Raw genomic sequence first — 18043 nt, forward strand, 5'->3', positions numbered from 1 at the left:
ATTTTCCATGCTATTGATGACGTGAATGATAAATAGATATCACCAACTGCTACGTGGGGACATGATAATATACTGTACTGCGGTTCGACTTTGTTTATTTGACGCCCTCTGCTGGAAACAAGCTCGATTACAACCAGGTCTGCCATTTTGTTTACATTGTTAAGTTAGCGGAAAGCTTCGGACTAAACAAACCTGTGTATTATAATATATGTTGGGATTTATGAGTAAATGCAAGAAACAACTATATAGTATATTCAGCGTGTCAGTACTGAACATGTGGTATATTCATATAGCCAAAACTGGCCTATTTCGTGCATCGGGGGTATAGCTCAGTGGTAGAGCATTTGACTGCAGATCAAGAGGTCCCCGGTTCAAATCCGGGTGCCCCCTCTTTTCTTTCCTTGGTGACTTTTTGTCGTTGCGTTCGTATAAATAAATGTAATAGAAAACTTCACCGATTGCCTAGCGATATATGAAGTTTATTCCTTACTTAACGAACATAATCTCTACGAGTAGCCGTATGTCTTTTTGTCGCTTTTATGTTTCCCACCGCGTCTTAAAATACTATATTCCACCTTATCTAAAAGAAATTCTTCAGAGGGTTTTACCACTAAATTAATTACATGTCCCAATGTGTACTTTTACTTTACTTTTTGATTTTGTCACCATTAGTTGTGTGGAAAATCTCTTTTCTTATTAATCTGCAAAGTTTACAAGTATTTATAGACGTTGCAAGCGATTAATATGCCTGTATGTTAGCAAAACTATCGGAATATCTGTCTCTGCTCGGTACACACCTTGATCTTTAAGCTCAATATAACAAATGATCACCGTGGCTGCGCTTGTCATGTGGAATTTCGTGTTGTGTTATGGCGCCATCCTGTGGCAATGCTGTGCACAGCCCTAAATACCTTACATTTTTGCAATTTTTAACCTATCATGGGACTTCAGCAAGGAAGGAGATAAATTTCCATCCATCCTAGCTGTCTCAGGGCGAGACAGATGCATTTGCTGTCAAATAAATTTGCATAAAAAATGAATTCCATACATGCAGTCATTTTGAGTTGTTATCACAGCAGTGCTTAAGCTATAATGTAAATTTATTTTTAAAAATTAGATGCACATGAAGTATTAATGCCCACATAAGGTATTTCTCTAATAGTATCTTTAATGCTGTTTCCTTATATTTTAAGGCTCATTCATTTAGTTATAAAAATTGAAAACCATCTAAATAGATGTTAGTCACTCACCAGACTATGACCTTGAGATCAAAATCCAGACTCGTCACCAGCTTTTATTAGAAGACATTTAAACAGAAAGGTTCAAAGAAAACCCTCATAACACGTCTCTAAAATTCATCCAAACAACATACGTCCTTATAATCACTATCAGCTATAAAGCTAAATATCTGTCGTAGTGAAGTCCACATAGATATAACATTTTATGAACTCATCGTTGCTCGCGTAGAAGTTTCATGAAACAAAAGTGACTCCATAAAATGGATAAAAACAAAAAACACAGAGTAAAGTTGAGTGGTACATTGATTTGCAGTATGAAGGCTAGTTTAATTCATTCCCTGACAGGCCCTTGCATCATTGGCTTTTGGACATTTGCATCTCATCATTTCTGTACTGCCGTCTTCCTCTCAAACCCTCCAACCCTTAGATAATATGGCTAATCCTCTGTGTGATGGCAAACAGCAAAAGACACAGAGAAAGCTGGCAAGAGCTACAAGAGCAGTTACAGTAAACACTGTCCAGCCTCAAAGGTTGGAGTAAGGACATCTTGTGTTGATGGTCAGCCTGAATGTCCATATTCATCCTCCTGTAGTACCGCAGTTTTCCTCAAGATGGTGTCCTCTCTTCCACTGATTGAGTCCTGCAAGTCCTAGACCCTTAGCAGCAGTGCTCAGCTTCAATGAAGCCTTCCTTTTCATGGCCCCCGAGCTCGACTTCAGCATAACTGGAGTGACAGCCCTGATTGCGGAACTTCATAGAGGGCCAGTAGTTATTGGTGCGTCGCTGCAGACAGAGAAACAGTAGTAGGTAAAGACCACCTAGCAGGCAAATGGGAAGATGCAGGCTTCAACCATAGACGGCATAAAAGATGAATGTAGCCACTGGGATGTGCCTACTGCACATCCATAAATCCCCTAAACTTTACTGCAAGTGCTTTTATGAATTTTAAAGGTGAGTGTTTTCAAGTCAAGAGTGGGTTTTACTGTGAAGCCACAAGCTCATTGGCCCATTGGAGCTTAAAGATCATCAGGAGAGTGTTTCCAGTGTTCAGGGCTGTTTTGTCACAGACTTCTGCAAGTCTTTTTGCAGACACATGAACATCACCCACTTCTCATTCATCAGGTGAATCTGTCATTTCATTGACCTGTGAAATAAACTGGTCACCCAGTGACAGAGTATGCATGCTTACACGTTTCACCTGTCTGAAGTCTGGTAGTTATGTAGACATTATAAAAGATGGACATAACTTCCAGGTTTAAAAGGGAAGCCAATGCAGAAGTGCCTTAAATCTACATTCCTTTTAATACCAGCATCAATGATGTATTTCAACAGTGGCTTAAAACAACTTTACCACCACCATCTGACCATAGCAGTATATTACAGCCCACCAGGTCAAAGTGAAATTAAGGGAAAACATATATTTTAAGACAAGAAAAGGTCCTCTATATTATAAAAGAAAATTAAAGTCTGTGACCATCCCTACTGCAGAGGGAATGAGAGCTGGATGTTGTTTTTCTGACCTGCATGAGGTAGAATGGTGGAGCCACTGTGGGATGTGTGTTGATGTAGTAAACAGCCAGTAAGGTGAGAGCTACAAGCAGAACTAGAGCAGCCACAACGCCTGCGATGATGGCCGTGTTCTCTGTCATCCCGTTGTTTGGAGGGCTCGTCTGTATATCTGAAAGGAAGGAAGATTGTTGCTCCTGTTAAAGCATTTCTAAATATAGAAATGCCTAGGTAGCTAACTATGGACTTTACTTTGGAAAACTCTGTGGCCAACTTCCTAAAACTAAGTGGGGACAATTTTCGTTTTCAAATTAAAAAAAAAAAAAAAGAAATTCATGTTCACTTGTTTGTATTTACAGTAAATCTCCCCAAAATCTGTATACACAGAAAATCAACAGAAAAACATTAAAAAACAATCATCAGTCTCTTCCCAAAGTCCACATGGAAAAACAAATATTTGACTACTTTACTGTTGGACTTTATTAAAGTTGAGTTTGACACTTACATAATCTTTATTTAACTATGATAATAGAACACATGAGATTTAAAATCAGTGGGTTCTTAATTAGCAGAATTTATACAAATAAATAAGTAGAAACATATAGATGAACTTAAAATTTTTGAACATATTGAATGAATAAATTGTGGTCCTAGGATTGATCCCTGGGGCCTACCCCTGGTTAGATTACAAGCTTTGGAAATCATAGCTTCTGCTCACACACTTCTAATGGTTTCTTCTGATTATTACTGTCAAAAGTGAAAATTTAGTTATTCATAAAAAGTGTCCCTGCCAATGCAACAGAAGGCACTCCTATTTGCTTAGGTACATTTGATTTTACATAAACATGTCTTTGAAAAGATCTACACAAAATCTCATATATAAATACATAGATAAGTTCAGCAATTATTAGTCATAATTTTATAGTGAGACTAGCTTTATGATAAGCTTTCTGTTATTGTTATTTTTTACATTCTGAAAATGTTTGCAAAGATGTACAAGTTTAAATCTGACACAGATTTAGGGGCTATCTACTGTTTATATTGAGTCGTGCAGCTGGTACCTGAATGCTTATGCTCTCTATGGAAATTCAGCTTTAATTCTGTAATGCTCAGAAGTCAGAGAGCTACTAGTAATTCTGCTTCTCCTTAATCTATTCACAAAGGGTCACATTTTGCATGATCCCCCAAAAAATAAACAATTAAATATTCCTTCATTAATCCTTCACCAGTTGTGGGACTGAGTTTTTGCTGAAATACCAGCACTGTATTTTCCAACTCACCCCTAGTAACAGGCTGTTCTTCAAGCACTGAAACGGTTGGACCTGGAGAGGAGTGATTAAAGGAGCTCATAGTTGCTTCAGGTAGAACTGTGTTGTAGTCCTCACACGTGCCTTTAGCCTGAGTGAATGCCGAAAAGAATGACTCAGGAATCAGTAACAAAGCTGCTCATCTCTCTCTTGTGTAATATGGTAATGAGTCTCACCTCTTCAGGGCAGTTGTAATCCAGCCACTCTTGTCTATGTCGGTCTATACCATCAGAACATCTAGAAATGAAAAGCAAAGTGAGAAAAGGCGAGAGTCTCATAACATCACGAATTGAACTTTGTCTTACCGTTGAAGTGTGTTGCACCAGCCACAGCTGCTTGTCAAGTTGGATGTTAGGCAGAGATCACAGGATGTGTGTTGAAGACAAGCTGGGGAACGGGAATCGCATCATTACGCAGTTACGGGGTGAGTAATGAGGCTAGGCTGTCGAACAAAAACTAGTTTGAAACAGAACTTACTGGGCAGAGGTGTGAACTCAAAAGCTGATCCGCTCACAATCTTTGTGGTGTCAATGGCAACACGATGATACTCATAGATAGTACGCCGCTTTGCTTCTATCAAGACAAAAATTGAATGTCAGCCTTTCTTCTGTATTAAGTCTCATGTGAAAACTTAAAATGAAGTCTGTTCTCCATGTTTCTGAGAGGGGACTAACTCCTGTTCAAATTGAACTACTTGTAATGGAAAGTATTTAGTTTCTGCTTTTACTCCTCTGCCTTAACTGGCTTAATAAGTTACTAAAATATGAATAATTACTTTAAATTAACAGTAGAGGAAGCATCTCTTTTTTATTTTAAAGGAACTGACCTGACAGCAGTGATGTAGGGAGGTGTCCCATGAAAGCATCAGATAGTCCAACTTTCAGCGGATGCTCAGTAGAATTTATTTCCTCCACTGGCAATGGGATCTCAAAAAAGAACAGAAGTTTGTTTTGACACTGGTAAACCTGACATTCAAGCTGAGCTGTGTTTTTTACAAAATATTGAAGTGGTGGAATTATATTTTTTGCTACATCTGATTAAAAATACATAACTTACATCTTTGTAGTTGAAAACAATTGTTCCATTTTTGTGGAGCGCTGCCTGGAAAGTAAAAGGCCCCGCTGCCTCTCGGTCCTTTAACCGCACTTTGTCCCACTGCACGACAAATAAATTTCCTGGGCAAAGCAGTATACAAAGGCCAGTCAGAGATACCCAGGAGCTCCCAAACTCTAGAGACTTCATAGAGGAACCTTTACCTACCATTATCCGAGTACCTCACTGTTGAATTTTTAGTAAAGCTAGGGTCAAAATTGGCCATGAGGGGAGCGACATACTGGGTGGCGGTTAGCATTCTGTGAGTTATTTCACCCATGTAGATGAAACCTGAAGAGAAACATTAAGAGAAGTGAACTGTTAAAGATTTTAAAAACACCTCTACCTCATGGTCGAACAGCACATCTTTAAACTGAAGCATGTGACCTACCTCCAGTTGCTATAATAATTTGTCTCAAGTAGTGCCCATAGAAGGGGAAATCAAAGGAGAGTGCCACTCTCTGTGAATAAGAAGACATGTCAGATGTGGTTAAATCTGTCTGTAAATCAGACATTAGTGCTTGAATGTGCGAACGCTCATCTCACCGCTGCCTGTCGATGCGCGTTGGACAGTATGCCGTGAATTCTGACTTGGTTTTTGTGCAGGTTGTCCATATCCACCCACAAGCTTGCAGTCTGTGTGTCTGTTGGACCAAAACTCTGCCATCTGTAGTACTTCTGGGAGTCCTCCTGAGAGAAAGAGGTCACTCATTAGACAAGTTTCCTGAATACATTAATCATGGTGAGGTAGTTTAGAGTAGGTCTCTGTATGAAATAGACTGATTTATATTGAAATCAATGACTTACTACAGGACTGGATAATTCAAAATGTATACATTTTGGGTAGCTCTAGCCACTCCAAAATAAAGATGCATAGTTTTCAATCTTGTTTTATGTACATCTTAAACTAGTAGTCTAAAGGATTGCTACGTGCATTTCCATATAATAATAACAAATGAAAAAAATAGAACATCTTACCCTTTTACATATCTCTGAGAAGAAATCTTATCAAAGAGAACTCATCTTTATGAACATTTGGGGGATTTTTGCATCCTATTGTACCAGTTTCTAATAGCTAATCAAAACATTTATCATCGTTCTAAACAGATTTCTTACATTTGTGTTTGTACAAGGTACTTTTTTTTAAATTACCTTCTTCAGAACTTGACTTTCACCAACAGGAGGCAGCATTTTGTGAGTTGGTTTGTTGAGATTTTCCAGTGTTTACATTTTGATATATATGTTTTAAGCTACTCTATTTCCTCTGCTCTTAATGGCTTACTTAGTTAAATAAAGCTTATAATTATTCGCTGCACCATATTGTAGTACAGGTATTACAGGTATTATTACTGGTATTAGATGAAAGTACAGTCTTACCTTTTTTCCTCTTTTTTGTGAAAAATATTTAGGTTAGTGTAAGTGTGAAGTGAAAAAAAAAACACTATTTAGTCGATCAGCTCAAAAATAATGTGAAAAAAGCAAAAATGTCTTATTTTGAAAAAACAACTGGGATAAAACTCAGTGAGTCATGCAGGGATTTTTCCCTTCAGTCCTTCTCACATAGTGCCACTTGATGGAGCTGTTTACACATTGGCTTTGACAACAAGCACTTGTGTCTTCATACAGATCTCCAGTCTTGATGGCATTATTAATGTATAGCATAGTTGAAGGTGACAGAGAGCAATGGTTCTGGGGTTTAGTATGGGCTCAGAAAGTGGAGCAGTTAAATGCAGCTCCGGCTGCTCCACTTACAGCAAGTGACCCACTTTTTTCTTCCATCTCCACTGCCTGACACCAGCCTATATTTTCTAGGGGGATTCTAGGTGAGGAGAATAATCATTTATTTTCCCTCACAGCTGACTGACTTATTGAAGTGACTCTGATTGGACAGGAGATGGAGGGTTTTGGAAATTGGGATCAGGCCTCCCCCTAAAAAAGCAGCAGCAGCAACAGCATTATAACAGGGTTACTTGTGATCCAATCCAAGTGAGTCACACACACATGCACATACTCGTGCGCAGCCATGCTTAAACAAACACTGTAAGCTGGCAACACAAGTATGTGGTCTGTTTTCAATTTGAATTGTAGGGAGAGGAAGAAAAAAACGTAGAACACAATTTATTTGGGCTAATTTTTACTGAGGCTGATTGAAGTGAAAGATGAGTCTAGGAGGTAAGACACTCATAAAACCTCATCCCATGCACTAAAAACACACACACGCAGACACACACTTCTAAAATAATGACTGGAAAATGGCACAGGACAGTGATGTGCTACAGGCTTTACCTTTGACTAAACTTTATTTTTTCTGGCTTGGCAGTAGCTACTTGACTTGTCAGCACAATATCATTACCAAAGCCATTTACAGTTAGAGTTTGCCTCACATTTATCTCTTCATATTGTCATACACAGATAACAATGAGCTATATTAAAGGTTAAAATGTTGTTAGGGGTCAGCATACCAACCTGTGATACCCCAGCCTATGGTTAGGTTAATTCTGCAGCGTTCGTGAAAGTAACTTGTTTCTTGGTTTAAAGATTATAATAACCATGTAAACATCACTATATTGATTGACACTAAAGATTCTTTGGCTTTGGTGTAATGGATGGTTTAGTTTTCCTAAAATAAGTAGGGGATATTTATCCCTCAGGCTAATGTCATTTTAAGTTGGCAGCTATTAATGCCCTTTTTCTTGCAGAACCAATAAATATAAGAATTCTCATTTCTGTAATTCAGCTGACAATGACTTGCACAGCTGTGTTGACCTCATTCTCACTGGTCACAGTTTTTGGGGCAGTTTTTCTCATGCTCTTACTGGTTGTAGCTCTGTGGCTGTACAGTTTTCTACAACAATGAGCCCTCCATAAGGAAGTATTATGCAGTTTAGGCTAATTTTAGCATAATTTTAGCAGAGTTAGATAATACAATACAAACAGCACATTCTGAAGCTACATGCAGTGACGCAGTCTCAACATACAAACTTAGCAACAAAACTGACTCTGTAGACAGTTCCTCTGTAGAACTTTTAAAGTTCAAGACAGTACAGTTAGAAAATGGCTGAATAATATGGGTTGTTTGGACTGCTCTTCTCTCTAGAAAGAACATAACAGCATGCTAAGGTTTGCACAGTTGCAATCCTAAGTGCCCGTTGGAAACATAAAACCAAATTGAAGATGTTTGGTTATTATGCACAGTGCCATGTTTGCAAAAAACCAAACACAGCATATCTGCTCAACAGGAAACCTCATACCAACTTAGAGTTATGACAGCTGAAAGTGGCTCTATAAGAAACTGTTGGCGGTTTTGGCCATCGCAGTCTTACAAAAGGTTTGCCAACACAAAAACATCTGTTTTATTCTAAATAGGACCATAATTTTCTAAATGAACATTATTCTCAATTGAAAAAGAGTTGGCCATCTAAGAAAAGATAAGATAACCTTTATTAGTCCCAGACGTGGGAAATTTGTTTTGTTACAGCAGAAAGTGGACAGTGCAAAGTTAGAGAACACTGGAATACAATAAGAATAAGATAAACAATTAAGACAGTAAAGACATTAGGAAAGTGTTTACTTTGGTATGAAATCGACTGATATGAAGCTCACTTTCTCATGGCCATCTAGCTGGACCACAACCAGAGCAGATGCCCCCTGCTGGCCATTAGAGAGATTGAAAGCTTAAGGAACAGCTATACGCTGTGTAGCTTTAGCTTCAAGCATAGGCATGATGTCATTATTTTAGAGCTTACATTAAACTTGATATTTACTGTATGTGTTGTAAGTAAAAGAGCAATGGGAGCGTCATTTCTATGAACAGAATTTAGGCCATATTAAAATAGTTGATTTTCCTACTGTCACTATTGTAATCTAAGGTCTTAGCCATGAATCAGTCATTGCATCTCACCACTATGCGAGTCATGTTGTCAGGCAGGGGACTGATATCAACTCCTCCTCCTCCTTCAGCCTGTGAGCTGCGGGCTTCCCTGTGTTTGTGTGGGGTCTGCTGGTCTCTCCTGGTTCTGTGAAAACTGGACGGATCTTCCAAAGCAGTTCCACTCCATGCATCTAGAACAACACAAGCAGCAGCACACACATACATGCAGATTCATTCACGATGATGTACTTCTTGAGGATTTAATCCATGAATAAATACTCTCACCACATAATCTCTCACCTGTTGTTAACCATCAATTTGAGACATAAGAGTTCAACAAACAAAAAGCCACAGACTTGCTTACTAAATCACAATTACTTTGAGGAAAAACAAGATAATGTAATTATCTCTCAAAATGTGTGAAAACTGTGTTATAGACATTATAATGACTTTGACTTTAAACTCTGTGGTCACATCTGTTCTTTATTGGTTACCATAATCTGGATCATTAACAGGCATACATATCTAAAGAAAATTAAATCCATGTTTAGAGGTCACGGGGCAATAACTCACACAGAGACAGAAATAAGATCAGCACAAACAACACCGTAGATTTTGTATACATCTGTCATGCAGAAATAGGGGCATGATTCCTTTTTAATCATGTGGTGCCAACATTGTTCTTTGTTCAAATAATCCCTGTGTATGTACAAAAGGATTGTGGGGGTTTGTCTGTGTGTGCATCTTTTTAGAGCACTCACATCTCTACTGACCACCTACATTTGTGTGGGCTTTCGTGACATCTGCTTAACAGATCATAGATGGCTGTTTATGTTTTTTTCAACCGATCTATGACTCACTGTCCACATTTTTAGTTGGCAGTTGCAAAATCAGCAGAACTCACTGATAGTTCAACAGGGTTAAGAGCTCATTATTCCCTCTGAAACAGAGGGATTAAATTCCCTTTGCTGTCTGGTTCTGAGCTGTTAGTTCACTGAACTGAGCTATTAATTAACAGCATGTTATCAACATTCCCTTCAGTGTGAGAAAGATGAACCCCGTCTCGAAGTTATGGCCAAAATTATGTGGATAACCCCCCCCCCCCCCCCCCCCCCCCTTCAGTCTGGAGCTGTTTTATTGGATTGACAGTTTGTTATGATTAAAATGTTAATGCCAGATTATAAGTTTAGCAGTAGTTTGTATTCCTCCCCTGTCTCATCTAACATGAAAGGCCTGTGTACAAAAAAATAGGCCTGTAGAAAATGTTTTTCACCGTTTGTTGTTGAAGAACTGCACAAACCCCCAACCATGACCCCATCCTGCAGCTCTGGTATGAACTGAAAACTTTGACTGTGATCCTAAGATGACCTAAGATCAAAGGCTGGACTTGCTAACGTGCTTGAAAGTGAGATTGGCAGGAAAGCAAATCGCTGCTGCATAGGCATAGCTTTGTAACCTTCCAGTTTCTTAACACAGGCGGTAAATTAACTATTAGTAGTTTTACTAGTAATTTTTTCACAGTCATCTATACAATCAGACTTCGTGTTGTGACCAGTGGAGTCAATCTCTGCTGGGGGAGAGGGGAGCTGCTTTAAGGCACTTCTGCGTTGACATTGCTTTCCATCTTTTATATAGACATATAGACTATATATTAATACAAAAACTACAATGAATATTTATGACTAACTCACACCTAATCATAAAGACTGAAAAAGATGGATGTAGTTCCTGGGTCTTAATGTATCTTAAAACTGCATTCTTTTTAACGATCACCAGGGGGAAATACATGTGGTTGCAAAAGAAGAGAAAGTGGCCCTCGTCCCAGGCCTCTGTAAACACTTTGCTGATGAGTTTATGGGCTCAGTCGCTCATTTTGTGTCATACTGAATAAAATAAAATAAAATAAAATAAAATAAAATAAAATAAAATTTGTCAGAAAGAAGGATTATCTAGCGCCTTGGCGTACAACTCAGGTTGAGGCTTCATAATGGGACTTCACAAGCCAACGTGTCACGGTGGCTATGACCTTATAGTTTTTGTGCACCTAATATAGTTAAACTTAGTTTTATAAAAATAAAATAAAATTAGAAATTTGTGGCTTCAACATCAAAAGGTTCCTGTCCGGTTTTAAAGCCCAACATTAACTGCCTGTATTTTGATTGTTTCGCTGATTCAAAAAACATGCACTCCACAAAGTTATACCTGATACCACACAAACAGAGAGTGCATAAAATAAATATATATAAAATGTTAATTTTTCTAAAGTAAGAATGATATTAAATTAAAAAGTCTTAAGGGACAAAATAGGACAAGTGAAAAAGAGAGGTTATTACACACTCGGGGGAGATTGTGCTAATGAGGAATCTTGTTTGATTATGGTGCGGTGGAAGCTAATTTCACTGCTGCAGAACAAAAAGCTTCTAACTGGGTCAGATTGGCACTTATCATCATCATCACTAAACAGCGGAGGAGGCTTCAAACAGCAGAGTTAAACAATGAGGAGGAGCTTTGAGGAGCAGGAAAACTGAAAAGGGGAGTTCAGGGGCTGCACACAAGTTAGCGCAGTTTAGGCTACAGTCTAATAGACCATGACTATACTTAGATTTTTCCTGCCACCCTTACAATAGGTCACTTTGAGATTTGCTTTACAGATCTTCCAAGTGTTCACATTTTCTTTCCTGAAACATCATTAACCTTATCTAACTGTCTGCATGTGGGGCTGGATGAACTTCAACATCAAAAGTGTGCTGGGCTTTGCATAAGGACCTGGACTTAAGACAGGCCTCAGTAGCATCATGTCTGGCAGACACATGTGCGTGTGGACCCTGCACTGGGACTGTGCAAACTGGTGCAAAAAAAAAAAAAAAAAACCTATGCTGATGAATGGTCTAATTGTTGACGCGACAGATATGATGTGTGACAGATGTACGGGTGAATAGTCAGTGGCTTCACTGCAAAAATGCCCTCTGATGTTGCTGCTAAATAAAATCAAAGGCATGAAACACATTCTGACAGTCCTTTGAATTTACATCTATGCATCTGCAGGATGTCAGATTTTCTGCTTTTTTTTTAGCCAACCTCACATATCCAACAGCAGAAAATCCTTATTTCTGTGCCAAGTCTGTTGACTTGATTAAGAAACATTAAATCCCTTAACAAATGCTCGCTATTTTGAGGAGATGGCACCTGCATGGCAGCGGTGTCCACTGTACCTTCACATGTGTCTGCATTGCAGCAACCGCCACAAATCTAGTGGGTGTTGTCAAACTAGGACACAGCCTGATGAACCATATACATTGCTCTGTTGATACATGGATTGTATTCATTCATGCCAGTACCATGTTACACACTCCTATTTCCATTTCTCTCATTTTTTGCTCTATTTTTTTCCTTTATAAGTATGAAAATGCAAAGCTGTAATATAATAACAATATAAACACACAAACCTTTTACTTATCCTTATAATTTACCTCATTATCTGTTGTCAAAGACAGATATCTAAGAAACACAACAGGGTATATTTTCTTCTGTATGAAAGTATTTTTTGAAGGCTCTACAAAAACCAGAGCCACGTTCCTAAACTGAGACAAAAGCTAAATGGCCTTTCAGTCTGCTCAGATGGATCAAGTCCATGGGCGAAAAATACATTTCTTCTGAAAACAATATTTTCCTGGGTAAATGTGCAACACTTTGAAGTTTGAGTACAGGCGGGAATACATCGAGGGCATGTACTTGGTCAATGAAGGGGAAAGAGAATTATCTGCAGGCCCATCAACAGAGAACAAAAGGCCAACATCTTTGCTCCAGAGGCAGACACACTGAAGAGAGTGAACTATTGTGCACTGTCCAAACACAGCACACGAGAGCAGATTAAATCTCAAGATACAATCAAAGTCTTGACCCTATCACTCTTTTCTAGTGGTGGAAATGAGACACAGTATTACGTGCTTTGTCAGGACAGGGATTAGGGAACAATAATCACAAGACGAGGTCATCGCTTGTCGACTCAGTATAGTTCAGTGCAGTGGTTTTATTATTTTGGATTTTAAAAGGGTGATCTGTGTTAAAACCAGCCTGGAGCTAGTAGCGTGGGAGGACCTATTTGGCACCTTATCCTCAGAACAGCAGTAACCATAACACACAATCGCAAACACTAGCAGCTGGAATGATAAAGACCTGAAAATAAATAGAAAAATGTGGTGTTTAGATTAATGTGCACAAATTGACAAGGGTCAGTTGTTTATGTTTTTGAACAGATCTTTCATTTTCAGTCCAGATGACATATGATTTGAGTTTGCAGATGTGCTTGGCCAGTTGTAGTTAACTGTTTATTTAGTGCTTTAATATTTATAGTCATAAATCTGAGATTACCTTAGTAAGAAATGTGCAGTAGCAACCAAGAAATGACTTCAGAGGAAAATAATGTTCTGCCCCTTGAAATGATAAGTGCAGCCGATCAGATTAAAATCAAAATAGTCTTGTATAGATGCCACATTGTTTAAAAAACTCTTAATAGTGCAAATCCATCTACATGAGGCAAATGTTAACCACATGGGGCTAAGAGGTAGTCTCACGTTTTAACGTCTAACTTAATAAATACACAAAAGTTTAAATTAATGATTTAGCAATAACCATCTATTGGAAAATGCTGTTTTGTATTTGAAAGCAATTTTCCACAACTTATTATTAATATAAATGAAAGCCACAATGTATATTTATAGTCTTTATATATCTGTGCATTCCCTTTTTCTGTTGTAAATACTGTTAAAAACTTTAAATATTATTTCAGCTGCTCTTCTCCCGCCTACTGATCTTTGGGTTGCAGTAGGTCAGCGAATCTCTTTTTGAACCATGTGTTTCTTGTGAGACCCACATGTGTTCACTTTTGTAAACTAGTTCCAATCAAAATGCGATACATCATCTCAGTATGTGGAACGGCGGAACAAGGGACAAATATGCTGTGCATTCCCATATAAAGTGGGACATCTGGTAACCCTCGCTTCTGGAGTCCATTGCCAATTTTTGGAGGTTTCCGGAGTGTTCAGGCGATGTCCAGGCCAAGACTTTGTCCTCCGTCTTCTATTCACTGTTTGTTATGCAGAAAAGCTTTTTCAGATAAGAAAAAACTAAAAAATCGTCAGGTTTAAAAAAACTACCCTTTGGCTAATGTCTGTTTGGCTCTTCGTGCAGATTGTCTGCCTGTACACAACCAGAATCTGCTCAAACATGATTGGTCATTAGGAACTTGGACTACAAATGGAAACTATAGAGGTAACACAGATCCAGTCCCTTATAGTGGTTACTTGTACATACATATAAATTAAAGCTACTTTGTCATTAAAGATCCTTGTGATTATAGTTTAGATTTCAAGCCAAGGTGGTTATCGCACAACTTTAGAAGTGCACGACTGTGCATACGAAACATAGGTTGCTGTCATTTGTTGAAAAACAGAGGTCTTGCAGCAAAGGCATTTTTAAGCAAAAAACTCCCTGTTGCCTTAAGACTTTTAAGCTCTGACACTGCATTATTGTTTGACTGACGTGTTTTAGCTTTTGACCTTTATCAGCATCATCAAAGCCATCAAGACCATAAAGTCAGACCTTTTCCTCTCCACCTTGAACGTAGGTGGTTGTGCCAGAAACCTATACTGTGCTTCTTCCATTAGGTTCTAGTTGGATTGGTTGTTGTGGAAATTTGGTTCAGCTAACATGAAGATGATTAGTGAATAAACTTGGGCTTCTCATCTAGTGCTTTTAGCCCAGATACCTGGGCCACATGTTGTTTGTATTTAAGATTAAATGGCAAAAGTTAGCATGCTAACATGCTAAGGATACTGACTGCTAAATACTGTTAGCACTGTTACTGCACGTTAGCAACTAGCATCTTTATAGACTCATAGTTACAGTGTTGCCTGCTTTTGCACAAACTCATTAGCACAGGTATTTTCCTGGTATTTTTCAGACAGATTTGATATAATATGATGATATCCTGCTTATAAAAGCAACACGTACATGGATATATCAGCATTCATAAAATCCACACATATCTTTTATGTGGTGTTTAACTTCTGTGAAATTTACACTGAAATTTGCAGATGTGTAAACAGTCTTGATGGTCCTGACCTTTGAGAAAGTTGGGACAGCCATGTAGTCTTTTTACCTAACTCTGCTGTATTATTATCTGCTCTGTAAAAGAGATTTGGCATCATCTGCAGCCAGGCGTTCCTTTGGATAAGTCATTGAGCGTGTAGTCATTTAATTACCAAGCTTCCAGCACTTCCTTTTTAGTATAGAGCTGTTCTACTTTCTGTTGAAACAGAACACTAATCTAAAAACGTCTGAGTTTACAGGGCCCAAATATGAATCCATCTTTACGAGGGAGACTCTAATAAATTGATCTGGATCACTGGTTTTGGAGTGTTAGTAGGAAAGATGAGCCTGGACATTATGCTGGACTTCGTGTGACCGTATATTTGAGGAGATCTGCCTCTCTGTATGTCTGGTTGTCCTCTGCAGAGCTAGGCCCCTGATCAGAGGAACTGGGACCACAGGAGAGGCCAGAGAAACTAGAGCACTGCTGATTGTCGGAGGAGGAGGAGGAACAGCGGAAGAACGGGGGCTGGCTAAAAATAATATATCTCCAAGGAGAACAAAAATACATACATGCACACACGCACCAACACACACCTACAGATAGGATGGCAGAGGATCCATATACAGGAAATGCACAGAGCAGGTGATGAGACACAGTCTGAGATGAAACTTTCCAAATTTAAGAAATCCTAGCTCAGATGCTGTTCTCACTGACTGACTTTCATCTTTTACTTTGGAAATGAATCTTAAACCCTCAAATATTTATTTGTTAAAATCCAAAATTCTCATTCACAGGATCAGTATTATTAAAGCAAATGAACCCCAGACATTTATTTTCCCCCCTCCAAACTGGAAATACAGAAGTTTTGGAATAGCATCATGAAAAGAGAGAGAAAATAAAAATCCAGACTCGCACACCATCTTTTATGTGCTTCCTGTGACTGACAGTGAGAACTACCACGAGACCAGTTAACTTCACGCATGCACGTATCCATAGACATGCCATAAAAAGTGCCAAAAAGCATTTTAAGCCTTCCATAGTTAGTGACAACAAATTCAGGTGTGTGTGTGTGTGATATTAACTTTAACTGAGACTTTTAGAAGCTGTTTTGTGTGGCACTTGACAGTCTGTTGTGCAAAAAGGTAGTCGTAATGGTGCTGTTGTTTGTAGATCTGTATTGGGTGTTGACGTTAAAGAAAGGGGGCTTACCTTCATGCTCTTGAGCCCAGACTCTGCCTAGCTCAGCCTGGGAGAGACAGATGAGGAGAACAGCATAAAGCCCCATGTCCGGCTGACTCTTCTCCCTCCTTCCCCTTCTCTTGATCACTCCTTGTCTTCTTCTTCTTCTTTTCCCCAGTTTCCCCTCTCACTTTGTGTAAAGGAATAGGGCACCTCACTCCACCACTCCCCCACCTTTCGTCTCTGTCTCTTCGCCTCTGCTCACCCACACAATTGCTGTTTCCTCACTTCAGCCAAGTTTTACTGCTTTTCTCCCTCCTCCTTTTTTGCCCTTGTTTGGCCCTCAGAATACTGTCTCAGATGATCGGTCCATAACGCAGGAGAGATGATAAACAGCTGAAGTGAAGAGATGTGTTTTCTCTGTGCTCTTCCTTTGCTTCAGTCACATTTCTATCTTTGAATTAGCTCTTCACTCGGTTGTCTCACCTCCTCCCCTCTGGATGTCTGTCTGTCTCGCTTGTGTTTTTCTGTTTTCTCCAAAACAGAGCTCTGGATTTTTAGAAGACTTCCCAAAATGAGGAAATATTTATGTATTTCTACATTTTTTTTCCTTTCCTTACACAGTAGAAAAAAAGGGGGTGTTGAAGATGGGAGGAGCATGTCTCCCCCATGTGGAAGCAAGCTGAACCAAAACAAATGTGGTAGTTAAATGGTTGGCGTTTTGAGAAGAACTTCCTCTGTAGTCTGTTACAGAGATAATGCACATTTTTAATTGAAAGGTTTGAAAAGAACTGTTTTTCTACTCTTGGTAGTAGAAGATTATTTGATGAGGTAAATATGTTTTGTGTCCAACACTTGAAAAAGAAGAACCTGGAATTATTTAGGTGCTGTTGATAGTGGCGCTATGGTGACCATTTTTACAGTTTTTACCGAATGCCTAAACACTAACTGTGATTCCTGTAGCACAATTTCTAAAACTAGTCAGACGTATAGCAAAACCACTCACTGAGTGTGCAAAACTAAAAGCACAAAAACTGCTTTGCACTCAGTTTGCAATTTTGTAACACACACTTTGCAAGACTGTAGGCACAATTCACTGCACAACACTCAATTTCCAAATTTCCAACACACTCCTAGCAAAAGTATACACATGTATGGCTATCATTAACACTAATTTGCCAACTGTCTGGCACACTTTCACATGTGAAAACTTTCTTAGATAATTCGTTCACTTTGCAATCAGCCTAAGCACTATAATACAGGTAAGCTGTGTGTGCGGAGTACAATGGTGGGAGCAGAAAGAGTGAGAAGTAGAGGAGGCCGAGGAAGAGGACGTGGAGGTGAAGAAGTAGGATGAAGAGGACGACAAGGACAAGGAGGAGCAAGAGGAAGACGAGGAGGGGGCAGAGGAAGCATGTTCACTGCAGACCACGTAACCCATATAGTCATTATGGCGATTGCAAATAATCCTATACTTGGAAATAAACACTTGTGTTTGTTTTGATGTGTTTGACTAAACACCAGTACTTGAAGTTTGGATCCCTCCATGCTTATGGATCTATGACAGAAGTATGAGCTCAAACTGACATAGCCTACCTTGTGCACAGGGAAGGCAAACGCCAGATGTGTTTTGTATTCATACCATCAGTGTGCAGTTGGCGCATTGTGTGCTTAGTAGATGATGGCTTGTGTGTACTGTTTGATACGGAAACACCATTTTTACAAAGGTGTGAAGAGTTAATCTAGCTGTGTTTGC

General features: G+C 39.0%; 1 protein-coding gene and 1 non-coding gene across 2 annotated transcripts; one reads left to right on the forward strand and one right to left on the reverse strand.

Moving 5' to 3' along the window:
• Positions 1–318: 318 nt before the first annotated feature.
• trnac-gca (transfer RNA cysteine (anticodon GCA)) lies at positions 319–390 on the forward strand. Its single transcript has one exon. It is a non-coding gene; the product is annotated as a tRNA-Cys (tRNA).
• A 1439-nt stretch (positions 391–1829) lies between these two features.
• Positions 1830–16398, reverse strand: LOC146627046 (plexin domain-containing protein 1-like). The gene is made up of 13 exons (XM_085361009.1): positions 16318–16398; positions 9045–9205; positions 5690–5833; positions 5535–5604; positions 5312–5434; positions 5108–5226; positions 4878–4977; positions 4529–4624; positions 4357–4438; positions 4228–4288; positions 4025–4142; positions 2759–2916; positions 1830–2021 (listed from the first exon to the last, which is right to left on the reverse strand). The coding sequence occupies exons 1-13, from the start codon at positions 16391–16393 to the stop codon at positions 1896–1898; spliced, it is 1434 nt and encodes a 477-aa protein (XP_085217135.1). The 5' UTR covers positions 16394–16398; the 3' UTR covers positions 1830–1895.
• Between the last annotated feature and the right edge of the window lie 1645 nt (positions 16399–18043).

This window comes from Diplotaxodon limnothrissa, linkage group LG8, assembly GCF_057381915.1.
Source record: "Diplotaxodon limnothrissa isolate DT_005_m linkage group LG8, D_limnothrissa_male_GT1.1, whole genome shotgun sequence".
Taxonomy (NCBI): domain Eukaryota; kingdom Metazoa; phylum Chordata; class Actinopteri; order Cichliformes; family Cichlidae; genus Diplotaxodon; species Diplotaxodon limnothrissa.